This window comes from Mytilus californianus, unplaced genomic scaffold (assembly GCF_021869535.1).
Source record: "Mytilus californianus isolate M0D057914Y unplaced genomic scaffold, xbMytCali1.0.p SCAF_4, whole genome shotgun sequence".
Taxonomy (NCBI): Eukaryota; Metazoa; Mollusca; class Bivalvia; order Mytilida; family Mytilidae; genus Mytilus; species Mytilus californianus.
This window is the reverse complement of record NW_026262690.1, coordinates 1128535-1156372: the sequence shown is the minus strand read 5'-3', so window position 1 is coordinate 1156372 and position 27838 is coordinate 1128535. Positions and strand designations below refer to the sequence as shown.

Below are 27838 nucleotides of genomic sequence, written 5' to 3'. Positions count from 1 at the left end.
TACTTGGCTCGTGATAACCTCGGTGAAAGTGATCACTAATAGCCATAAAGATAACAAGGTCTACAATATCAACTGAAATATAATATACACCCCATAAACTGTGATGAGTGGTTATTTCTGTTTCACAAGAATATATATAATACAAGTACTAACCAAAGTAGAGGGTTAAAAAATGAATGCATTCAAAGCGTTTTCTGGTTTAATCGTTATAAAGAACGCTAAAAGCTAAACATTTGAAAGCAAAGGATGTATAAGTACTGAAACAATAGAAGAGCTAAATGACCACCAAAAAGGACTTAAATAAATGATAGCCAAATTTTGATATTTTGAAAACAAATTGTTAGTTTATTTAAAAGAACAGTTGAAGGATTTGCAACATGTTATTCCTTCTTGCCTCTACAAAACTTTGTATCGATTCTGCTTCATATAGGTACACAAATCATTCATTCGGACGAATCGACATAAAAGTATATTTTTCAGTTGTATTATTGAGGCTGAAAAATTGATTTAGAGTAAAAATTATGGAACATGGCTTACTGATGTAACAAAAACATGATTACAAAAAATATAAAATGCTGGTATTCACCCATAAGTTTTTCATAAATATTCCAAAAGCTGAATAATCAAAATTCAGATGTAAAGCTTTTTTTATGAAGTCAGTTAATCAAAACATTTTTAATAGTTTTATTACAATGAGGAACATAAATAGAGCAGATAACAAAAAGCATATTTTTCGAAATTGTTTATCTATCTTTTTATTAAAAAATTCTGATGAGAAGCGCCAATTATTAAATGAGAGTCAGTGCCCATGATCTCAAAAAAGAAAGAGATAAATATAAAACTTCATATATATTTGTTACCCTAAGCTCTGTCATTTTTTATATAAACTCATCATATAATAGGCTTAAAATTTGGGACGCCAGACGCACGTATCGCATACATAATTCTCTTCAGCGGTGCTTGAGCTTAAATAGTTGGACGCCCATATCGAATACAAATCTGTAATTGTAAAAATAATGAAATTAGCTTTTTTTCGCCCATTAGATATTACTACTGCTAAGTTTATGCAACAGTAGTTACCGATCTCGATTAAGAAAATACAAATCAAGAAACAAAAAAACAAAACTGAGAAAAGCATTTACTAAAAAAGAACCGAGATTGGTGGTGTCGACAAGGTTAGTGTCTCCAGCTATACATGCTTCAAAAAATATGCGAATCCACACTCAGTCAATATGTCGCAATCGGGAATAGGACACAATATGTAATCTAACAGTTAACTATGACGACTATTTTGGTATTTAAAAATCTAAATCAGAGAAAAACATATCGCTTGTAAGTAGATCACCCAATTTGTGATGACGACTGAAAAACTTGTGCAGTGTGGATTAAGGTCGTTCTTCTTCGTAACTTTGTTGAAAATGGATTTATATAAGGCACTGTTCTTGTTTTCTAATCCTAATTTTTGAATTCCTTGTTTATTTCGTATTCATTTACTCTTGTAGCTATACATAAAGAATTCTTTAATAAAATATGTTTACACTTACTTTGTTGAAATCGTTGTTGTGTAAGGAGCATAATGATTAACCCCTTTTATGAAATCTGTATAGTGTGAACATCAACGAGCGTAATGTATTAATTGAAATATGTTAACAACATACGTTGTATTGACAGAGGGTATATTACTGCCTTTGATGCTTTTAATTATTTCATGCATTATTTTTCATTTTTGACTGCTCAAACCTTGATAATAAAAGTTGCTCTTTTAAACAGCGGAAGCAACAAAGGCACGTACGTGCTTGCGTGAAATATAAAAATGACAACGTCTAAGTTGAAAAATGTTTTCTTTTCTAAATTTTTGGGCATACTATTTCTTTTCTAAACTTTTTGCATAATGTTTCTTTTCTAAACTTTTTTGCACAATGTTTATTTCTAAATGCGTTCGTCTTGGGTATTTTTTTTACTGCCGGAGTTTCATTTCAGTGGGATTAATTGGTGGCGCCTTTTCGTTTTATGAAATGATACTTCAATAAACAGAACAATTATCTAGCTCATATCGTGGCTTAAAAAATAGTTTTGCTTGATGACTGCGTCTCATTATTTGACTGTAAATAAAAAGCTTTTCTGCAACAAGCATTATATTGTTATATTTCATTTTATCATTCTCCTCTGAGATAGATTCATGCAAATTTAAACGGACTCTTTCCCCTTTGGAATATGTCAAACTATCTGACACAATAAGATACTTATAGAGTTTTACTTAGCAATATTTGATTTTTTTTTTCAAATTAACTACCTGGTATATTGATTTTGTTGTATGCTAATATTGTTCTATAGTTTTGTACACCCATCATCATTAGTTCTATTGAGATCATTATGTCCAGTGACGTCATCGTGGTCACGTCCTGTTATGTCTTCATGGTCACGTGCAGGAGATGAACAACAATTAAGATGATCATTTACAAATGTTGGAGAGAACGGAATATATTGGGTCCATCGCCATGACCTTATTTTTGACATACCAAATGGAAGGTCGTACGTTCTCAACGAGTAGCTGCTCTTGTTGTCTAGATGTTCAGATGTTAATTCTCGCCATAGCACTATTCCACGTTCTTCAACAGTACCTAGTTTTTGGATACAGAAAAATGAAATTTACTTTGAAATAACTTGCAACTCGCTTTTATAATTTAGTCTGCCAGAAGTATTTCATTTCAATTCTCTCAAAAGAGATTCTGAAAGGAATTGGCTCGGCAAGACCCCTTTTTGGTCCCGAAATGTATCATTTTTACAATTTGTTTAAAATGAAAACTTTAAGCTATTTATTGGAAATTGGAATATTTTTGTTACATAAATATGGTCTGTTTTTGACAATACAATGCACATGCATCATGTACTAGCATCAGTAATGCATGTGAAATTACTGAAATATCACAATTTAAGCATTTGTATTAATATTAAGACGGTTTTTGTCTAAAATAGAAGTGCCCGCACTTGTGTTCAGTATTAAAATTTTGTATGTACATGTTATATTTGATGATAATACATAAAATATATAAAGGTTGAGATTGGACACGAATGCAGCCACTTATATTTTATACAAAAACCATCTGAAAAAATACGTTTTATGGCATATTTGATAGATTTTTCATTGAAGCTTAAATTTGAGCATCTTTAATGAACAAACCAGTTCAAATATTTTACACAAACTAATTTGATCGAATGAAGTAGACACTGGAGTGTTTAAAAAATGTCAAAAATCTTTCATCAGATGTACTTCAAATTTTAGGCCAAAATTAACCATTACCGGACCTTCTCCTTTTTCATTTTCTTCACTAGACTACAACTATGAAATTACAAGCTTGAATTGTAAAATGTTGATTTTTGAATTCGCATTTTCAACTCATAACACAAGCAGTTATTGCTTATTTTAAAAGGTGAAACTTCAATATTTGTTTCTGTTTAATTGATATATCCCTTGTGGTGCGTTGTTTTTTAAAATCTTCAGCTGTTTCTGGGTTTTTTTCTTTCATAATGGTACGTTGTAATGCAATGTTGTTTCGATATTTTGTTTTTTTGTAGTCATGTCTTAGCTGATCCAAGAAGTTGATTGGGCATTTGTGACTGTAAGGAAAGAATTGAATGCAGGCTCTTATTTCTGTATTTTTGCATAATTAAATATAGTAAAAAAATATTTCCCTTGCATAGTTTTTGATTTATTTTTAGTATATTTGAAAAATCAAGTTGTTTTTTTTTTTCTTATGTAAGTGATCAACCTGCTTTGTTTTTATTACTATCAGAAATACAAAATTACATACCAGGCATAACATTGTCCAATATTAATGCTGTGAAACAAGCCATAAACATATTGTTTCCTAGAAGAGCTAACAACATCTGCATAGCATTTTCGTTTCCTGAAATAAAATCTAACCTTAATATCAGCAATTTTACTTAGTATTTCTTCTTAACTTGATAGACGTTTTATTCAATAATATATCATTATTATTATTATCTGTTTTGTAGTTTCTCAAGTCGTGTTACTGATTTAATTATTATTGCTATACCATTAATTTAAAAAAAAAACGTTAACGAATTAACATAAGAAGAAAGAAAAGAGAGTATTTGAAACCAAAAAAAAAATATTGATGGCAATTCTTAATCGCCTTTCCATAATGCAACAGTTGTCGTCAATCATATTTGTCAATCCAGCCACCCAACAAGCATACAACCAAAACAACCAATAGAGAATGATACCTCTGTCATATTATCCGATTTGTTATTATACTTGAGAAATGTGTATACAGTTAAATATTCTGATTCTTTATTTTGTTATTTATAAGAAGTCATAGTCTGGCCAAAATGATGTTTATTTCTTACCATCTGCAAATATTTTTTCATTCTGCTGGGTCCATGGAGGAATTGTTAATCCCATGAACAAAGACAGACCAAACACTATCATGTTTCTTGGTGAATTCAGGTCTACATACTGAAGATTTGATGCGCCAACAGCTGCTAGTACTCCTGATATACAAAAAATCAAATAGGTATAGAATATAAGAAGCGGTATGATTGCCAATGAGAGACATATGATGGTATAAACAAATATAAGGCATTGTACTACTGCCTTCAACGATAAGCATAATGTTCGCCTTCAACAATGACCACTATACACATATCAAGTTTGATTATAATTACACGAAAGGTGAGACAAAATTGTCACCTTTACTCAAATTACCTTTCTAGGCATTGTTTATACAAGTCACATATACGTTCTTGCAACGTAAGATTATTTATCAGTAGATAACGTACGGTTTGAAGAAGTGGTGGAATGAAACATGAACATTGAATGTATGGTTCAAATAATAATAAAATGATTAATGACATTTAAAGGGTTATCTAAATCTAAATCATGTTTGCCCGTTTAAATCCGCTTGAATTTGGAATTAAATGTTTTTGGTTTTTTTTTGTTTTTTTTTTGTTGTTGTTTTTTTTAATGTTTCGTATTTCGTGTTATAATATAAGCTTTCAATATTTATGCGCGTACTAGATAGCAATCTTCCTTTTTTCGGATTTTGACAAATTTTAAATCTGTTTCCATGAAACTGACAACTCACCAAAGAGTACAATGAATGATGCACCGATGATTGGATCAGGAACCGTAACAACAAACGCACTAAACTTGTTAAAACATCCAAATATTATCATCAGTATACCAGCTACAAGTACCACACGTCTGCTGCCAACCTTTGCATATATCAATAAATTTTAACTAAAATATCATTACATATTCTATATCACATTACCGACTGTATATAAGAGTACAAAACACTTCGATAAAGTAGTTAACTTGTCAAACGGGAATGATATGATGTTAATATTTTATTATATGTTGCAGCAGTTCAGCAGCACATGAATATACAGTCAGTAAAGTGTGCAAGTCCTGTCAGGGACGTTTCTAAACTACGAAAGCTACCTAACTGTCATTATTTCTTTGTTAATCTTTATGAAATACTTGTATAATGGTCAAGTCCTGTCAGGGACGTTTCTAAACTACGAAAGCTACCTAACTGTCATTATTTCTTTGTTAATCTTTATGAAGTATTTGTATAATGGTCAAGTCCTGTCAGGGACGTTTCTAAACTACGAAAGCTACCTAACTGTCATTATTTCTTTGTTAATCTTTATGAAATATTTGTATAATGGTCAAGTCCTGTCAGGGACGTTTCTAAACTACGAAAGCTACCTAACTGTCATTATTTCTTTGTTAATCTTTATGAAATATTTGTATAATGGTCAAGTCCTGTCAGGGACGTTTCTAAACTACGAAAGCTACCTAACTGTCATTATTTCTTTGTTAATCTTTATGAAGTATTTGTATAATGGTCAAGTCCTGTCAGGGACGTTTCTAAACTACGAAAGCTACCTAACTGTCATTATTTCTTTGTTAATCTTTATGAAATATTTGTATAATGGTCAAGTCCTGTCAGGGACGTTTCTAAACTACGAAAGCTACCTAACTGTCATTATTTCTTTGTTAATCTTTATGAAGTATTTGTATAATGGTCAAGTCCTGTCAGGGACGTTTCTAAACTACGAAAGCTACCTAACTGTCATTATTTCTTTGTTAATCTTTATGAAGTATTTGTATAATGGTCAAGTCCTGTCAGGGACGTTTCTAAACTACGAAAGCTACCTAACTGTCATTATTTCTTTGTTAATCTTTATGAAGTATTTGTATAATGGTCAAGTCCTGTCAGGGACGTTTCTAAACTACGAAAGCTACCTAACTGTCATTATTTCTTTGTTAATCTTTATGAAGTATTTGTATAATGGTCAAGTCCTGTCAGGGACGTTTCTAAACTACGAAAGCTACCTAACTGTCATTATTTCTTTGTTAATCTTTATGAAGTATTTGTATAATGGTCAAGTCCTGTCAGGGACGTTTCTAAACTACGAAAGCTACCTAACTGTCATTATTTCTTTGTTAATCTTTATGAAGTATTTGTATAATGGTCAAGTCCTGTCAGGGACGTTTCTAAACTACGAAAGCTACCTAACTGTCATTATTTCTTTGTTAATCTTTATGAAGTATTTGTATAATGGTCAAGTCCTGTCAGGGACGTTTCTAAACTACGAAAGCTACCTAACTGTCATTATTTCTTTGTTAATCTTTATGAAATATTTGTATAATGGTCAAGTCATGTCAGGGACGTTTCTAAACTACGAAAGCTACCTAACTGTCATTATTTCTTTGTTAATCTTTATGAAGTATTTGTATAATGGTCAAGTCCTGTCAGGGACGTTTCTAAACTACGAAAGCTACCTAACTGTCATTATTTCTTTGTTAATCTTTATGAAATATTTGTATAATGGTCAAGTCCTGTCAGGGACGTTTCTAAACTACGAAAGCTACCTAACTGTCATTATTTCTTTGTTAATCTTTATGAAATATTTGTATAATGGTCAAGTCCTGTCAGGGACGTTTCTAAACTACGAAAGCTACCTAACTGTCTTTATTTCTTTGTTAATCTTTATGAAATATTTGTATAATGGTCAAGTCCTGTCAGGGACGTTTCTAAACTACGAAAGCTACCTAACTGTCATTATTTCTTTGTTAATCTTTATGAAATATTTGTATAATGGTCAAGTCCTGTCAGGGACGTTTCTAAACTACGAAAGCTACCTAACTGTCATTATTTCTTTGTTAATCTTTATGAAATATTTGTGTAATGGTAAAGTCCTGTCAGGGACGTTTCTAAACTACGAAAGCTACCTAACTGTCATTATTTCTTTGTTAATCTTTATGAAGTATTTGTATAATGGTCAAGTCCTGTCAGGGACGTTTCTAAACTACGAAAGCTACCTAACTGTCATTATTTCTTTGTTAATCTTTATGAAATATTTGTATAATGGTCAAGTCCTGTCAGGGACGTTTCTAAACTACGAAAGCTACCTAACTGTCATTATTTCTTTGTTAATCTTTATGAAATATTTGTATAATGGTCAAGTCCTGTCAGGGACGTTTCTAAACTACGAAAGCTACCTAACTGTCATTATTTCTTTGTTAATCTTTATGAAATATTTGTATAATGGTCAAGTCCTGTCAGGGACGTTTCTAAACTACGAAAGCTACCTAACTGTCATTATTTCTTTGTTAATCTTTATGAAGTATTTGTATAATGGTCAAGTCCTGTCAGGGACGTTTCTAAACTACGAAAGCTACCTAACTGTCATTATTTCTTTGTTAATCTTTATGAAATATTTGTATAATGGTCAAGTCCTGTCAGGGACGTTTCTAAACTACGAAAGCTACCTAACTGTCATTATTTCTTTGTTAATCTTTATGAAATATTTGTATAATGGTCAAGTCCTGTCAGGGACGTTTCTAAACTACGAAAGCTACCTAACTGTCATTATTTCTTTGTTAATCTTTATGAAATATTTGTATAATGGTCAAGTCCTGTCAGGGACGTTTCTAAACTACGAAAGCTACCTAACTGTCATTATTTCTTTGTTAATCTTTATGAAATATTTGTATAATGGTCAAGTCCTGTCAGGGACGTTTCTAAACTACGAAAGCTACCTAACTGTCATTATTTCTTTGTTAATCTTTATGAAGTATTTGTATAATGGTCAAGTCCTGTCAGGGACGTTTCTAAACTACGAAAGCTACCTAACTGTCATTATTTCTTTGTTAATCTTTATGAAATATTTGTATAATGGTCAAGTCCTGTCAGGGACGTTTCTAAACTACGAAAGCTACCTAACTGTCATTATTTCTTTGTTAATCTTTATGAAGTATTTGTATAATGGTCAAGTCCTGTCAGGGACGTTTCTAAACTACGAAAGCTACCTAACTGTCATTATTTCTTTGTTAATCTTTATGAAATATTTGTATAATGGTCAAGTCCTGTCAGGGACGTTTCTAAACTACGAAAGCTACCTAACTGTCATTATTTCTTTGTTAATCTTTATGAAATATTTGTATAATGGTCAAGTCCTGTCAGGGACGTTTCTAAACTACGAAAGCTACCTAACTGTCATTATTTCTTTGTTAATCTTTATGAAATATTTGTATAATGGTCAAGTCCTGTCAGGGACGTTTCTAAACTACGAAAGCTACCTAACTGTCATTATTTCTTTGTTAATCTTTATGAAGTATTTGTATAATGGTCAAGTCCTGTCAGGGACGTTTCTAAACTACGAAAGCTACCTAACTGTCATTATTTCTTTGTTAATCTTTATGAAATATTTGTATAATGGTCAAGTCCTGTCAGGGACGTTTCTAAACTACGAAAGCTACCTAACTGTCATTATTTCTTTGTTAATCTTTATGAAATATTTGTATAATGGTCAAGTTCTGTCAGGGACGTTTCTAAACTACGAAAGCTACCTAACTGTCATTATTTCTTTGTTAATCTTTATGAAGTATTTGTATAATGGTCAAGTCCTGTCAGGGACGTTTCTAAACTACGAAAGCTACCTAACTGTCATTATTTCTTTGTTAATCTTTATGAAATATTTGTATAATGGTCATGTCCTTCTTTTCCATAAATTTACCACTAAGTACCAGAACTCGTGCCGTAAGTACCAGAACTCGTGCCGTAAGTACCAGAACTCGTGCCGTAAGTACCAGAACTCGAGCCGTAAGTACCAGAACTCGTGCCGTTGATGTACTACACTACAGCACTGAAACTTGAACACAGTAATTGGCAGTGTTAGTGTTGCTTATTCTTAAGTTTCTTTGCGTTTTTTGTGACTATTAATTGTTTTACCGATTTTATTTTCTTGACCATGATGTTTTGTGTTTTTCTTTTTCATTGCTTCTATCGCTGTTTTTTGTATTATATATTTGTTTCGGTGCAACCGTGCTTTTGTTTAATGCTGAATTTCCAGCCTTGTAGTCACTACTTCGGTACTGACATGATATATAACAAAAGAAACAAAGGTTTCAACTCCCTCAGGCAAAGTTGACTTACATGGATTTGGCTATTTTTTAAGTACTTTTTGGTTATATAGATCTTCAACTGTTTCGGTTCTTATACATCCTCGGCTTTCAAATATTCGGCTTTGAGCGTTCCGGATGAAGGTAAATCCAGTTAATCGCTTCGGACGCATGAATTTAATAACGTGTTGTTTTAATTTTTTTCACTCGTTGCTAAAACGAATGCAAATGAACAAATACTGATTAAGCATAAATATATGCATGGTACAGTTAAGATGTTATAACATACTACTCATATTTACAATGGAGAAAAACAGGAGGGTTTATTTCAGCATAATATATATAGATTTTCACTATATAACCATAATGTAAATAGCTGTGTGAGGACCCAAATACTATCTCGTGTGGAGAAATATAGTATCTTACCCAAGGTAATTGTATAACTGTATATCTCGTGTGGAGAAATATAGTATCTCACCCAAGGTAATTGTATAACTGTATATCTCGTGTGGAGAAATATAGTATCTCACCCAAGGTAATTGTATAATCGTATATATTATTACACTTCAGTATCGGTGTACTGATGGATCAAATGAACTGTACCTTTGTCAAACTAATGACACCAATATTCTGACTACATGATGTTACACCAAATCCTAGACCAACAGCTGCTGATAATATGCAATCTATTCCTTCTATTAATATTCCTAGAAAATACATAAAATATGTCAAACATTCTATCTTATCAAATATTCGTTGCTCTATAATACTAATTTCACTAAATGTATTGTTAACCATACAGTTAGAAATGTCCAGTCCTTCTCTCCTTTGGAATTAGACAATGAAAATCTCCCGTCTTTATACTGGATACCTAAATTCACAAAAATATGTATAAAAAACAATTTAAAGCCGTATTATCAAAATGTTCGACTAAACAGCTTTCTAAAGTTCTTGCCACCATTCTTTCTACAGTAAAAGATGGCCTTCAGATATATTATGATCTACTGGTGTCAATGAGATTTTGATTCTTAAATATTGTAAAGTTCTACTTCATATCGTGATATTTTCAACAATATTGAAAGAGACGACTTCAAACTAGCAATGATAAACATGATGACCTTAACTTTCCAATCGTCAACTTCCCATTTCTTAGCAGACTTCAGTGAAGTGATGAGTTTCTTCAACAAAAACTGCTCGAACAGAGTTATAAGGAAGAACGACTGCAATCGACACTTCATATGTTTAACGGTCACAGAAAGTGAATTTGTAACTATGATACACCTACAAACAATTGCCTCTGCATATTGCAGAAAACGGTAATGGGGTGGAACAGAATCAGCTATTCTATGATATACACATTTGTACTTTTGCATTTATTGATTGCGAAAGGATGTGGTGGAACAGCTTCAGTTATTATGGCAAATAAACTCATTCAGTTTTACCTCTGTTTATGGTAGAATGATCTGGGGAAAATCTCTAGTTATTCTGGTAAATAAACCTACTTATTAAAGCAGGTGGTGGTGAAACAGCGCCAGCTATTCTGGCAAATAAACCTACTGGCTCTTACCTCTGTTTATGGCAGAAGGTGGCGGTGGTACAGCTCCAGCTATTCTGGCACACGTATAATAATCACCAATCGACTCGATTACAGAAGTTATTACACCTGCTATAAATGCTACAAACAAACCCGAGTTAAATGTTGGCATGCCATATCTACCTGAAAAATAAATCATTTTTAACTGAATTCTGAACTCGAGGTAAATGCTGGCATGTCAAATCTACCTGAAAGAGAAACCATCTGATACAGAAAAACAAATGCCTTCTTTAAGAAAAACTTTACTTATAATGATGATATATACTAGTAGTTAAAACTTAAGGTGATAAATCAAAACATTGACGAATGACAGGATATGCCAATCATAATGTGTTACTCTTATAGTACTGTTTATCGTATAAACCAAATTGTACAACGTTCGGTAAAGAATTTGGAGACAAATGAAGAATCGAATCGTTGTTCTCGTGGCACCATGTTCGCCGAGTGGCGGAGGTCGTGGCATCGCTTTCCGCCTGAGTAACACCAAAGACTTCATTTATATCAATATGTCATTTCCTGGAAATCATATAATCGATTATTTGATATCAATAGACATATGCATGTAAGTTTGATCATAATCCTACCAGGATAGGGAAATGAGACCCAGGAAGCAGTTTTTAATTCTTCATCCCGTAGATCAGTTCGAGCATGGTATCCATAACTTTGCTCGTCGCTTGGAAATACTCCGGTTGTTGTTAATATGTAACAAAGCAGCCACATTAAACAGACGGAAATAATCACCTGATATAAAAAATGAAAGAAAATTTAAATAAAAATAAAATAAATGGGTAATGTGTCCATGGGACACAGATGATGCCCCCGCTTGCATATAACTTTAAAAAGAGACATAACACAAGAACTGTAAAAGTGACGTTACCCAAATTCGTACTTGATCTGAGTTTTGTTGTAATAAGCATTATGTACAAGTTTCATAACATTTGATTGAGGCAAACTTAAGTTAGAGAACGGAAACGAAAATTCGAAGTATGTCCAGTGCACGAAGCTCCCATAATTCGTAATTCCCAGGGTCGCCTGACATTGGGCAACGTCCATTGAAAATTGGTTTGGTCCAGTAAAGTTATATGCATTAGTGATGCCTGGGGACTAACCTTGTATATCATTCAAATCATCTTGGCATGACAAACCAGAATATATATGGTTTAGGGGTGGGGATCTCAACCATTTACAAGATATTAGAACTTTCTAAAATGGCAGGGGGTCGGGATGACCCCTGGGGACTAACCCTGTATTTCATTCAAACCATCTTAGCATAACAAACCAGAATATATATGGTTTAGGGGTGGGGATCTTGACCACTTTCAAGATATTAGAACTTTCTTAAATGGCAGGGGGTGGGGGTAACCCCTGGGGACTAACCCTGTATTTCATTTGATGTGCTTTATCATGACAAACCAGAATATATATGGTTTAGGGGTGGGGATCTCGACCATTTACAAGATATTAGAACTTTCTCAAATGGCAGGGGATCAGGATGACCCCTGGGGACTAACCCTGTATATCATTCAAACCATCTTAGCATGACAAACGAGAATATATATGGTTTAGGGGTGGGGATCTTGACAACTTAGAAGATATTAGAACTTTCTTAAATGGCAGGGGGTGGGGGTGACCCCTGGGGACTAACCCTGTATTACATTTGATGTGCTTTATCATGACAAACCAGAATATATATGGTTTAGGGGTGGGGATCTCGACCATTTACAAGATATTAGAACTTTCTCAAATGACAGGGGGTGGGGATGACCCCTGGGGACTAACCCTGTATATCATTCAAACCATCTTAGCATGACAAACCAGAATATATATGGTTTAGGGGTGGGGATCTTGACCACTTACAAGGTATTAGAACTTTCTTAAATGGCAGGGGGTGGGGGTGACCCCTGGGGACTAACCCTGTATTTCATGTAATGGGCTTTATCATTTAGAACATTTTCAATTAAAAAGTTTGTGTCTATCACGAACGGTTTTCAATTTATAATCATTTGAAAATTTAAAAAAATAAAATCCCATAGGGTTCTATAGTAAAACCCTCTTTTCTTTTTGCCCCTCAAAGTACCCCTTTATAAACCCCATTGCAAAAACAAAACCCTGATTGCACCACTAGACATGTTAGTCTAACATATTGTGAAACCCTAAGTTAATTCGACAAGCGGTTTTGGAGAACGGGTGCGGACAAGTTCAAATTTAAAAGCGGCGGAAGAAGAAGAAGAAGAAGAAGAAGAAGAAGAAGAAGAATAATAATAATAATAAGAACTGAGCAAAAACAATAAGTCTTCCCAAACTTCGTTTGGGAGACTTAAAAATTGTAATATATCGAGGTAAACAATGTAAACATTATATAACATTTCAAACAATATAAATAATGTTGACGCCATATCGTGCACACTACAATGCAAACGATGTAAACACGATATTGATAATACATTGTTTACATCGCGATGTTAACGATGTCAACGATGTTAACAGTATATAAGAGTTGTTACAGTGTAAACGATGTTGACACGATATCTTGCTAACATTGTTAATATCGCAATGTAAACGATGTAAACACTACATCGTTACTACATCGTATACATCGCGATGTATACGATGTAAACGATGTAAACAGCATATAACAATTGTTACAATGTGAACGATGTTGACACAATATCGTGTTAACATTGCTGATATGGCGATGTAAACGATGTAAACACGATATATTTACAACATTGTATACATCGCGATGTTAACAATGTCAACGATGTAAACAGTACATATAAGAGTTCATACAATATAAAGATGTTGACACGATATCGTGTTAACATTGTAAATATCGCGATGTCGACAATATTGTTTTAACATTGTGCACTGGACATGGATGTAAATTTCGGTGGCGTCACTTTTACCATTCTAGAGTTATGCCCCTTTATCTGTGATTTGTGGTAATAAGCATTGTGCATAAGATTCATAACATTTGGTTGAGGCAAACTAAAGTTGGAGAACGGAAACGAAAAATTCAACAGTTTTTCGATTTGTAAAGGGGCATAACTCTAGAATGATAAAAGTGACGCCACCGAAATTCAAATTTGATCTGTGTTTTGTGGTAATAAGCATTGTGTATAATTTTCATAACATTTGGTTGAGGCAAACTTAAGTTAAAGGAAATGAAAAATTCAGCAATTTTTCGATTTGTAAAGGGGAATAACTCTAGAACGGTAAAAGTGACGCCACCAAAATTCAAACTTGATCTGTGTTTTGTGATAATAAGCAATGTGCATAAGTTTCATAAAATTTGGTTGAGGCAAACTAAAGTAAGAGAACGGAAACCAATTTTTGTATAGCAGGAAACGCTTACTCTGCGTACGGATGTACGGACAGACGGACGGACGTACATACGGGCAAGGGTAAAACTTAATGCCCCCTCCGCTACGACGGGGGCATAAAAACTCAATGATAGTAGAAAAAAGCATGCTACCCTGAAGCGAAAAAAAAGAAGAAAAAATGCAAACAAAAATATACTTTCTACGACGGAAACCGCATTAAAGCATGATATGCTTACTCTTTCGAAACACCCCAAATCACCTGAGCTTTATATTTCATATTCAATTTGGTTTTATTTTTCAATGTTGTTTGTTGTTTACATATGAAGCTGTGTATGTAATTGTGTTCACAACTCTTATCTTAAGGAGTTTTTTTCTAGTTGTTTAATGAACTTTTAAAATCTTAGTCTTTTCTGTGACAGACTTCTAATCTCTCCACGGGTTTATTTGTAATACGATCAACTATAACTGATGAATTTAACTTTATATCATATAAAGAGGTTAAACGTAAATCTTGTTATCACTCTGAAAAGGAGAAGTCTCCGGCCAAAAAAAAACAACACGTAAATGCCAAAGTTTGGAACCTCTTCAGCGGTTTGCCTTTGTCATGAATGTGTTTTATCGTTTGGAGAATTTGGTGTTGACAAAATATCTTTGCTAGTCTCTGTTAAAATTCACAACTATTTAATTTGTTTGATTTCACCATTGTGTTATGTCCTTGCACTAAAACTAGCGGTCGGTCAGTTTCATATCCGGATTTGTTTTTATATTCACAAAGATGGACGACATTAATTTTTAACGAACTATAATCTATGAACAACTTTACATTTTCAACTTTTAAATTCTTTTCCCATTTCGTAGCTGTAACATATTATCTATCCTATTGTACGGCGTTGAAATACCTCAATCGATGTATTACGCCCGAAATAGGCATACGTTTTACGGTCACTGAGGAATCGGTTGACTGATACGATGTGTCTGTGTCTCAACTCACAAGCGACATGTTTTCGCGGTTTAAGATCATAAAATACCAGAATAGTCGTACATTTACCGATTGTGCTCTATTCGTTTTGTGAAATTTTAACAAAATGGGTGAAGCATGTATAGCAGGAAACGCTTACTCTGCCAACGCCTCCGGTCTTGTTTCATTTGAAGTTTTTGCGATTCCCTCAGTTATTGTTTTTTACCTTGATTTGAGTATTTTAAGTGAACATACGGCATTTAATCATCTGTGAAGTACTGTTCCCTCTGATTTAGACTCTGGGAAAAATGAAGATTTAGAACTTTGACACATTGCACAGACGCCTGTATATTGTTGGAAGACATTATGCAAACCTCTTGATGTCTTTTGACCTTTTAAACGTTTGGTTGCTGTTCAATTTACGTACAGGCCAGATCTTTCATTCATATGTAAAACTTTTATGATTCAACATAACAAGAAAGTAGTAAGAACTCCTGGTAATGAAACAGTTGATTCACATAGTGCTTTCAATACAAAAATAAGGAGATGCGCTAAGATTGCCAAAGGTAAAACTTAAGTTCTTATGAAATGTAAAATACAATCTAAACGTATTCTTTTTACTCACAGAAAACATTTTATGGAACACTATTTGGGTTTTCCGTTTATCGTGTCTTACAAAACCTTTCCCTTTTCCGGTAAGTTTTACAGTGCAAGGGACATCTATTTCTAATGTTGGTATACATTCCGACAGCAATATGATAAGACCAATGGTGCTACAAATATGGAGTGTTAAAATAAAGTAATACATGTAAAGTTTCAAAAATATGATGCTTCACATACAGTGAAAAAAAAATATTGTATAATCTTTATAGTGTTTTCAAATAAAGTACAACAACCTTTCTTCGAAGTTTTAGCGGCTACTGAAATGGAAAGTATACCAGTTTGAAATCAAGAAATGACTTTGGTTAATTACCATCTTTCTCGTCCGTTGTGAACGACTTAGAAATTTGATATACTTGTTATATATAACGAGAGGCTTTTTTAACACTATTTCTGTCAGAGTTTGTTTGGAGGCAATATGCCGATTTATACCGATATACAAGTTAATATCCAGCAATAAAAAAGTAGCAGCATACATTCTAGTTCGTTGATATCATGCAAAAGACAACCAAGTGCTTCCAAACGTATTTTAATGTTGCAACCGATTTAGGAGTAAAGTCATGTTTGCACTTTTATATGATTTCAAAAGGTAAATAAGTTCGATATCGAAAATTCAAATAAATGTTTACTGTAATTGAGCTAGTATACTAGTATTTCTTTTCGAACTTTAAGTATACGTTCTGTAGTTATGGAAAATCGTTGTTCTAACTGATATTGACAAGAATCAATAAGCTAGCTTAACATAGTAAAGCAAAATTATCGCTATTCGCAGATGGCAGTATTTTGGGCAACCAAAAACTTTAATAGAAGGCTGTTCCAAGAACGACATATATCAATTGCATTTTAAAATTATGAACAAAAATTTCCTTGACCTAAAAAACAATTCATTTATTTGATTTTTTGATCATATAAATATCGATCCTCCAACATATATTTTGCGTTTAAGGCATTTTTTTCTCACTTTTGGAATTTTCGGTAAACATTGCGCTTCTAACCTCTTAATTTTCGTTTTATTTGGAATTATTGTATCCTGTTCTATAAGGTTCATAGGATCTTTCCGAAAATCTTATCATACAAGAACCAGAACATTGCATTTGTTTTAATTATAGCAAAGATTTGGAATGTTTATTCTTTACCTTTTGACCTTGATTTAACGGAAATTGCACCGTACGATTTTTTTACGACTTGGAAAACAGATAGTTCAGATAATAAGCTTTCGATTGATATGGTATACAGCCGTGTGTTAGATGAGTGCATTAAAGTCCTTAACTAAGAGGCTTTTTGAAATATGTCACTCGCCTAATACTAACATCCTGAAAATTCAGTTGGAAAGAGATTGGCTTATCAGATCGACACGGAGCGCACAAAAAAACTAGGTACCGATCTAAGAGTATTTGCAGCTAATATAAGCTCGTTTAAAGCCAATTCCAACCAATAAATAAACCATGTTTTCCCAGATTAAAATAACAATCAGTAGATATCCAACGGAATAAGTGTAAAGACGTAATTGATAGTATAACAAAAGTGTGATCTTGTTCAATGCCAAAATATAAGTATCGACATGATGTATTATGTGTTAATGTTAAGCAATACATATTTAGTTATGTTTATCAAATACAGAATCAATGCTAGAACCGATGAAGACAATATTCAAAGATCTTACCACAATGTTCAACTGATAACCTTTCAGAATAAGTTTATTCAAAGAATTAATAACTTTACATGGATCGTATCTAAATTGACGGGTTCAAGAAAGAACATCCACGTAAAAGTTATTAAGTGATATCCCGTTTGCAATCTGGTTTTTACAGGTACATCCAAATTTGCTCACCCAGTCTTTGTGTCTAGTTTGTAATAATGAAATCCCTAACTTTGTAATTTACCAGTTATACATAGATCACGTTGAACATTATCAAAAGGGAACCAATTTGATAAAATTGTCTCTTTTGTCGTAATTATATGTAAAAAGTTTCCCGTGTGAAACTAAAATATCCAAAACTAGAAAAGGACAAATGTTAATGTTTATATCCGATTTATTTAAAGTCAGTTTCTTTGGGTTAGTTTCCTCAGTATTATTAGAGAATTCTTGATAGTTAAAGCAAAATATCATTAAGGTAATGGTAAGGTTTTTTTTCTCTTTGAAATTGAAATTTAGACGGATCTTTACTGAGTTTGCTCATAAACTGCGATTCATAACAATACAGGAACAAGTTTCCTATTTAAGGGGCGCAATTGTTGCCGAAAGAAATACAACCTGTACATAAATATATGATTTAAACGTATATACATGTTCTATAAATAAGAACGTAACATAAAATGATCGAACCAGCATTTTGTTGTTATTATTCAGAAGCCATTATCACATAATGTCTGCTTATTACAAATAAAAGAAATAGTCAGAGTAAGGCGAAACACATCTTATACATGTATCAGTAGGAATGAACAAGAATACGGAGAATTTTTTTTAATCTTACCATGTGTGAGTATCTGAAGACATATTTTTAGTGATATTTCAAACTATTAAACATTTAAATTGAATATATATATATATATATATATATATATGTATATATATATATATATATATATATATATATGTATATATATATATATATGTGTGTGTGTGTGTGTGTGTGTGTGGAACAATCAGTCATTAATCCAAATAAATCGTTTGTATCCGCTGTCTATGAGCTTTTTCTAAAGCATTTAATTTCGTGACTAAATTTATATTAAAAAAACCACACACAAGCCACACACAGACAAACATGCATTACCTGTATTATGTACCTACCCAAAAGCGATCCCCCAGTGAGTACCAGCAAGTTCATATCCAGTCTTTACAACACCAAGCCCCATCATCATTATAGTTGGTGCAACTGTTAGAGGGCCAATAAATCTCAACAACAAAGTCAAGATACCACTGGCTCCCAAAAATATCTCAAATACACAGGCTACCATTATCGATCCCGTTATCTTCATTTAAATAAAATTGTTATTGGTACAAAAACTTCAGTGAAAAAGTCACAAATAATTTAATTATCTTCAGTCAATTGGTTTGTTTCAGAGACGGGATTTTGCAAAGATACCCGAAAATGCAAAGTTATTTGACTTTTTTTCCCCGCTGAATAGATAGTTAAATATCAGTAGACCCTGTATTTCTTTGCGCGCTCGAGACTATATAAAAAATCATTAACATGCATTTGATAATTTGAGATTGCATTATTGTTTAACTCTACTCAATCAGTTTTCTGACGTTGAACCGACAAGTCTTTGCTCTTTGTATTGAGTGCATTCTTTCCTGAGAAATCACTTAATTGACACTCTTTCAAATGACCTCTATTAGCCAATTCTTCATTATGCTTCTGAAGGAAAATGTTGTCTACATATTTGTTTGTCGTTTGTTTTTCCGTTTGTATGTAGTTTACTTAAATTACAGCGGTGGTTGTTTTTTAATTGTTTCTTGGCATTTTCTCGCTTACAATACGGAATAACATTTAAGGTCATCCATTTGCATATAAGGCTTAATATATGATATTCAATTGTATTGGAGGTTTTTGGTAGCTGACACAATATTGGCACATATCCTGATTTTAATTTTTGATACAAACCATGTTTAAACGTGTTTTCCAATAGGGTTCTTCACCATCGTGGTCTGTTATGTTACCTGTCAATAAATGATAGCTATCAATTTGTCGTTATCGTTAAACTAGAGGCTCCAAGGAGCCTGTGTCGCTCACCTGATATTTTTATTTACAATAGATGCATGAAATAATGCAACCGTTATACATTTGCTTTAGTTTCAGAGATATAAGTAAAAAACTGCATTTTCCCCTAAGTTCTATTTTTAGCCATGTCTGACATGTTGGTTGGCAGGCAGGGTCATCGGACACATTTTTTAAACTAGATACCCTAGTGATGATTGTGGCCAAGTTTGGTTAAATTTGTCTCAGTTGTTTCAGGATAGAAGATTTTTGTAAAAGATTACAAAAATTTACGAATAATTGTTAAATTTGACTTTAAAGGGCAATATCTCCTTATGGGGTCAATTGACCATATTGGTCATGTTGACTTATTTGTAGATCTTACTTTGCTGAACATTATTGCTGTTTACAGTTTATCTCTATCTATAATAATATTCAAGATAATAACCAGAAACTGCAAAATTTCCTTAAAATTACTAATTCAGGGGCAGCAACCCAACAACGGGTTGTCTGATTCATCTGAAAATTTCAGGGCAGATAGATCTTAACCTGATAAACATTTTTATTCGTAACAGATTTGCTCTAAATGCTTTAGTTTCCGAGATATTAGCCAAAAACGGCATTTTACCCCTATGTTCTATTTTTAGCCATATCGGCCATCTTGGTTGGCAGGCGGGATCATCGGATACATTTTGTAAACTAGATACCCTAGTGATGATTGTGGCCAAGTTTGGTTAAATTTGGCCCAGTAGTTTCAGAGGAGAAGATTTTTGTAAAAGTTAACGGACGACGACGGACGACGGACGACAAACAACAGACGACGGACGCCAAGTGATGAGAAAAGCTCACTTGGCCCTTTGGGCCAGGTGAGCTAAAAATAATATGGCGTACAATTTTTTTAATTTAGTTACCCTCCTCCTTTCACGTTTGTAAAAATAAATGACTATTTTCTTTGCTTCATTCTTATATAGTCTATAACCGTAAACAAATTATGACGACAAGTTGAATTATTTACTTACTGATTTATTTACCTTACCTAATGTTTCATTCATCGGCTTTATCATTGTGGTGTTAAATTCTGGTGATTTAGTTACCTTACCTAATGTTTCATTCATCGGCTTTATCATTGTGGTGTTAAATTCTGAACTGATTTATTTACCTTACCTAATGTTTCATTCATCGGCTTTATCGTTGTGGTGTTAAATTCTGGACATTTCCACTTCTCAAAGTCTGTCAGAGCCAACATAGGAACTATGTAGGCAAATGCTGGACATTGGACTATTGGTAGTCTGAAAAACACCTGACCTATTGAATTATTATTACTATATACTATATATAAATCCCGATACTATACAGACATATGGCATGTGCAAAAGGGACAGGGACATGTGACGTGTTTTTTTTATTTATCATGCAACAAACAGGGTACAATACCATTATTCAATAGTTAGAAATTATATACAAAAAAATGACTACATTTATCTGCAGGACATTTTACAGAAAAAAGCATCGGGAGCAGTCCTGATATTAAGAAGATTGGCAGAAATAAACTTCTAATGATTAATGATCTTACCTATTATGTCTGTTTGTTTTGTTCACACATTGTTGTCAATATAATGGAATTTTATGCGACTGTCATACAAGTGAGAGGTTTAGCTAATCCACCATTTTCTACATATGGAAAATGAAGGAAATGCCTGTGCAAGTCAGGAATATGACAGTTGTTTTCCATTCGTTTGATGTGTTTGAGCTTTTGATTTTGCCATTTGATAAGGGACTTTCCGTTTTGAATTTTCCTTGGAGTTCAGTATTTTTGTTATTTTACTTTTAAGTGTTGTTGATATTGTCCCGAATAATTAAGGTTTTGGAATAATTAAGGTTTTGAACTTGTTTTTAAATTCATTGTTTATTCGATAAACCATTAACTTTGTTGATTTTAATATTTTCTCGCGATATATCTATATAGAACAAAAGCTGCCGATAAATAAGCTATGCATGTACTGTGTGGGCTAAAAGTTTTCAAAGTTTTCATTGCTTTTCTTCAAATCAATCATTATTTTCGGAAACAATTATTTATGTAGTTTTCAACATTTCAAGTCGTATAGATATTGAACGGTGAACACTGGTGAAAATCAGAAACCCCCTCCCAAACCTAAAATCCTGGATCCGCCACTGAAAATTAAACTAGGCCGTTATCAATAAGTTATTTCTCATGATATCAAGGCCTTTTTTTCTATCAAGCAAACAAACAAACACCATCATTTGTAAACCGTTAAATTTGAAAATGGTTTGATTGTCAAGAGACATAGCGATTGAACAGTTAAAGGTAATGTGATTTGTCGAACTTGGGCTTTTTCACGGTTAGCTAACATGCCATCATGTTTCGTGTACGGCTGTATTTTCTTTGTCACTTGCATTTTATATTATTTCCAACTGTGGATAAACAGAACCATTTGAATCATGTTACAAATCAGCAGCTCTTTTCACAAAAAATCTTAAGAGTAAAAATACTCGTAAGTCATACACATTTCAGTATAACTTACGATCAATTTTAATCGTAAGATTTTTTGTGAAAAGAGTCGCAGGATAACAATTGGAGCAAAGTCTGTAAATAATGTATAAAACAATGAAAACTAACACTATCTATCCTTTATGTACAAACTTCTGTTAGGTTATCCGAGTTGATAAGCATCCTAACAGTATTCAACAACATAAAGACGATAGCTTGCATTGGCTGAGAACGAGAACAGTTGCCGGCTAGCATTGTTTTTACTGTTCCATATAGTGTCTATAGTCTTTCAACTTCAATCTTTTTTAAAGAATATGACCTGGTGAGTAAGCCCCCTCTCCCGCTCCAGTGACTTTGGTCTGCAAGATTTTTTGTTTGTTCCGTTCATGTTACTTATGAAATAAATTACATAAGAACTACAGGATGAGGTTATCTATGAAAATAATGATTACGACATTTTTTTATTGTGTGATATTTCGTAAATGGATTATTATTATTTACCTGACTCCTATGAACGTTTGTATAACAGTACATATCCCGCAGGCAAACAACAAATTACCCAGCATCATTGATGTGACCTCTACGTCACCTTTGGCACAAATTATAGTTGCCACAAGACCAGGGGTTGCAAGGTTAGAACTCAATAACATCAGATAATGCTGCAAGCAGTTTAAAATTAATCAAATAAAATTAAAGTGTCTGGTTCATGAACTAACGCCGCACCAATGACCATTTCCCATTATGAATAGAATTACAATAAAAAAATTAATCCTTATAAAGACATGTCACACATATTATATTGTAACTGATAGTTGTGAGAAAAAAATATTCATTTTATTTTATTTCATTTATTTATTTAAAATTCTATTCATATTAGTCAATAGAAATAAGAAGATGTGGTATGAATTAATGACACAAAATCCCTACACACACTTAACAAAACCTAAAGCAAGGTACAGCTTCATCTCTAAGTCACAGTCAGATCTTTAACCAGGAGTTCCGACCTTACTTCGGTCCATAGCAACAGTTCATTTTTAGCAAAAGATCGGTGTTTTTCTATCTTGTTTACGGCGCTAAACGAAATCTACTTGGATTGATTGATTGGTGGTTGCTACTTGAAAGATAAAAAAGTCTGACTATATTTGAAAAAGCTTATATAATTTCATGTTAATGTGACTGTTTTGAGTGAGGAAGCTCATCACAGGTTTTTTTTGTTTTGCATCCTAGTGCTTTTTTTCCTTCAAGGAGTTTGATGTTGATGAAAGGTCTTTGGTAGTCTACCTAAATATATATCTAAAACTTGTATGTTCTGTGGCAAATAAAGGTTGGACATTTGCCTGTTATTGAAGACCGTAACTATATTGTGTTCTATATGTGTAGTTTGTGGTCTTACGTGTTATATGGTTGCGACTGTCATGTAAGGCCTAAATCTCCTCTTTCATGATAAATTGTGAGCATCTAAAGGATTTATATTACTTTGAGATTCAAAGATTCAAGAAATAGCCTTCTAATGATATTTTTCTTATTTTTGCTTTTTCACTTCACATAAAAAGCCATAAATATTATAGTGACTATTCTGTATAGCCGTTAGTACATTGGTGTTCCTCATTTGTTTATGAATCATTTCATATCTGTAAAGTCGTTTATATTGTTGTGACCGTGTTAATTTGTAGTCCATTTGATCTGCAAAGTCGTTAGAATTGTAGTTGCCATTTATGATCTACTATCTATGAAGTTATTATCTGTATATACAGTAGCTCACTTATCTTACATGTACTATCCTGTAGCAGACCCCATTGGAGTCCACATACCTGTAAAGCTAGAAGTACTTTAGTAATCCACGGTGAAGAGTCCACATTACCTGAAAGCTAGAAGTACTGTAGTCATCCACGGTGAAGAGTCCACATTACCTGTAAAGCTAGGAGTACTGTAGTAATCCACGGTGAAGAGTCCACATTACCTGTAAAGCTAGGAGTACTGTAGTAATCCACGGTGAAGAGTCCACATTACCTGTAAAGCTGGAACTACTTTAGTCTTCCACGATGAAGAGTCCACATTACCTGTAAAGCTAGAAGTATGATAGTTATCGACGGTGAAGAGTCCACATTACCTGTAAAGCTAGTAGTATGGTAGTTATCCACGGTGAAGAGTTCACATTACCTGTAAAGCTAGAAGTATGGTAGTTATCCACGGTGAAGAGTCCACATTACCTGTAAAGCTAGAAGTATGGTAGTTATCCACGGTGAAGAGTCCACATTACCTGTAAAGCTAGAAGTACTATAGTTATCCACGATGAAGAGTCCACATTACCTGTAAAACTAGTAGTATGGTAGTTATCCACGGTGAAGAGTCCACAATACCTGTAAAGCTAGAAGTATGGTAGTTATCCAGGGTGAAGAGTCTTCATTACCTTTAAAGCTAGAAGTATGGTAGTTATCCACGGTGAAGAGTCCACATTACCTGTAAAGCTAGAAGTATGGTAGTTATCCACGGTGGGTTATCCTCCACCTTATATTGTAAACCACACAGTATTCCAGAGGTTTTCATCTTAAATACAAAATCATGCAAAACTAAAAAATAGTTAAATTGTTAATGTAGTAGCCAACCTAAAATTTAACTTGAAATTACAACACGATCATGTGGCTTATTAAAGGAGGCTTCAACTATCAATAATTACATTACTTGTATGTTTCATTTGAATCCGTAATTTTGATTGACTGAAGCACATTAAAATCTTATTTTATTTCCGTATAAAATACAACAGCTATGACTGCTCGCTCTATCCGTGACCGTGTTTAAACAATGTATACAAAAAGAAACAAAAAGCTTGACATGACTCGTAATTTCATAGTTGTAGCATACAAATGTAATTATAAGAATTGAATGCTTCTTTCATAATTTTACACGTTTATAAAGTTATAAAAAGAAGCATCCAATTTTTAAATGCAGTAATATTTATCTGAAAGCCCTCATTTTTGTTTCTATGCAGTAATGAGCCAATAAAAAACGGTCAAATAATAATAATAATAATAATAATAATAATAATAATAATAATAATTAAATGTCAATTGTTCGTGAACAATAAGGGATGTCTTTCTTTTTTCATAATGTGAGATATATATTTAAATAGACGTAGAATGCATTGAAAAGCTTTAAAACACACATTGAACCCTTAAAATATGGAAAAAAAACCAGATTATTCGCTATCTAGGACATGACCTTGGCCTTTGAACTTATATGATCTTTGTCAGGGTCATTGGTACCCAATGCCATTGCAAAAGACCCCATGGGTTTAGGACATTTGTTTTAAGAGATGAAGCTAATTTGGTCTTTTCAGAAACCAAAAATTGGGGTCATGCCCCTTTCGGAAAGGTCAAATCTCTTCGGTCAAAATGTTAAAAAGTTGCGCCTTAATGAACAAAACATTTTCCACTATTCAAGACTTCTGTAAGTATAATGATTTCTGAGATATCCCATAACAAGGTGATAGGCCAAAGGTCAAGATCAACCTAAAAAGAAAGCTTTAAAACACATATATAATTCTTAAAATAGGGTCAAAAACACAAAATTCGCTATCTAGGGCATGAACTTGACCTTTACCTTACGAACTTTGTCAAGGTCATTAATCTCCGATGTCATTGCAAAAGACCCCATGGGTCTAGTACCTTTGGTCTAAGAGTTAAAGCTAATTTTGTCTTTTCAGAAACCGTTATCGGGGATTGTGCCCCTTACAGAAAGGTCAAATCTCTTCGGTCAAACTGTAACAAAGTTGCGCCTAATGACCCAAACATTTTCCTCTATTCAAGACTTCTGTGAGTATAATGGTTTCTGAGACTATCCCATAACAAGCTGTAAGGTGAAAATCAAGGTCAACCTAAAAATTTAACCTTGAGGCATAATCAAGGTCACATGAATTGATGATCATTGGTGGAGATCCTAAATTAAGCCATATGTACACGTAAAGATGACCATGATAATCATTTCTCTCATTCAAAAACTTTTAAGTGAAATTTTACACTTCAAGTTTATTATTTTAGGTTTGAATAAGAAAAACTCTTACAACAATTTGTAGATATCTATTTATATATAGAAGCAACCACGTAACTTTCTATTGCTACCATATGCATATGCATGCAGTCAAAAGAAAACTTTTTGTTAAATAATAACGGTAAATATTATTATTCGTTAAGACGTTTTTTTAACATAATTTCGTTAAAAAAGTTAGCGATTAAAGATTATAATGCAAATTATAGTTTACAGATACGTCACGTGGGCCATGTAAGAGAAAGAAAAAAAGAGAATGTTGTTTAGAAAAATAAGTTAGCTATATATTGTTATCTGTTAAATTTTTCATGTTTCACTCAAAAGTAAAGACAACATAAACAGTATTTCCTCGATATTTTGATAAATCCTTTTATACATGAAGAAAAAGATATTAAAGTAAAAGATAATGTGATGAAACCAGCTGAATCATACACTAATGTTTACATTCATGGTGATCGCATTTGAAAGGTAAATACTTTAAGTCAGGCTTTCAATCATGCAATAAAATGAAATCTAGCATCAGTACTATTTTATCTTTATACTTTTTCCTTCTAACGTCAATTATTTTGACAAAACTGAATTAAAAGTTACCTTGCTATGCCCAATCTTCTTATGTCCGATGACGATTCAAATAAGCTGAATACACTACGAACAACCGTGTGTCGTTACAACTCGGTAAATAATCAAATTGTATTCGTTCATGTAGATGAAGACTGTTTCTATTAATAGAACATGGGAGCATCAAAAACTAAAAATTCATGACAAGTAAGAAAAAAAATTAGTCTTAATTTTCACAGTTTTCTTTTCAAGCTTAATCACAAAAGTAAGAAGATGAACAAGAATTGTTTCGAGCCAAAACAGCAAAATGAACAAACGAGAATATATAGCGTGGTTTACATTTTATTGATATTCCTGAATTGCACCAGCTGTACAATCTCAAAAATCTTATCAAAGCCAACTAAAGATTGCATATATTCAATGGTGAAATACTTGTTGAAAATTGTATGTACCGAAAATTGTTTTTGAAAGAACTGCTATATGATGTAATATTTGAAAGAAGTTGAGTTAAAAAAAAAAAATAATGGTGGTCAACAAAGTAAACCTATAGTTGTTAATATCTACGTCATTTGGTCTCTGGTGGAGAGTTGTCTCATTGGCAATCATACCAAATATTCTTATTTTTATATTTATAGGTGATAAGTCAAATCAGATCAGTCAAAAGGTTTATTTAAAGTCGACATTTCACAAAACAATAACATAAGCTCTTTGGGCTTTTATAACCAAAAAATACATACATATACACAATAAACATACACAATTCTAATATTAAAGCATCAATAAAACATATTCTTCATGCACAGTTAGTCAAGGCTGAACTAAGTTAAATGATACATATTAAATACATGCATGAGCACTATATACTAAGCTAAAATTAGCATTAAAGTAGCAACATAAAACACTAAAGTAAGGCAATCACAAATTATGAAAACACTTAGCATATAAAACAGAAATAAGAGTGGAAGTATAATAAGCAGCACTATTAAGTTTTAAAGTTGTATCATTAACCATAAAAATAGATATTAAGTGCATGCATTGCAATGTGAGAGACA

At 32.9% G+C, this 27838-nt stretch overlaps 1 protein-coding gene across 1 annotated transcript; it reads right to left on the bottom strand.

The window, feature by feature from the left end:
- Nucleotides 1-34: 34 nt before the first annotated feature.
- LOC127737256 (solute carrier family 23 member 1-like) lies at nt 35-26887 on the bottom strand. The gene is made up of 14 exons (XM_052247803.1): nt 26820-26887; nt 24645-24731; nt 22686-22843; nt 20840-20964; nt 19583-19638; nt 18766-18947; nt 15940-16087; nt 11618-11774; nt 11007-11156; nt 10043-10146; nt 5109-5238; nt 4372-4515; nt 3813-3908; nt 35-2621 (listed from the first exon to the last, which is right to left on the bottom strand). The coding sequence occupies exons 2-14, from the start codon at nt 24729-24731 to the stop codon at nt 2329-2331; spliced, it is 1830 nt and encodes a 609-aa protein (XP_052103763.1). The 5' UTR covers nt 26820-26887; the 3' UTR covers nt 35-2328.
- Between the last annotated feature and the right edge of the window lie 951 nt (nt 26888-27838).

Bases quoted from the DNA above. Each gene is read 5' to 3' on its own strand.
- LOC127737256 (XM_052247803.1), bottom strand. From the start codon at position 24,731: ATGAAAACCTCTGGAATACTGTGTGGTTTACAATATAAGGTGGAGGAT. The intron at 16,088-18,765 runs GTAGGTACATAA...CCATATTTGTAG, and splicing joins CACTGGGGGATCGCTTTTGG to CACCATTGGTCTTATCATAT. The intron at 3,909-4,371 runs GTAAGAAATAAA...ATTTTATTTCAG, and splicing joins TGAAAAAATATTTGCAGATG to GAAACGAAAATGCTATGCAG.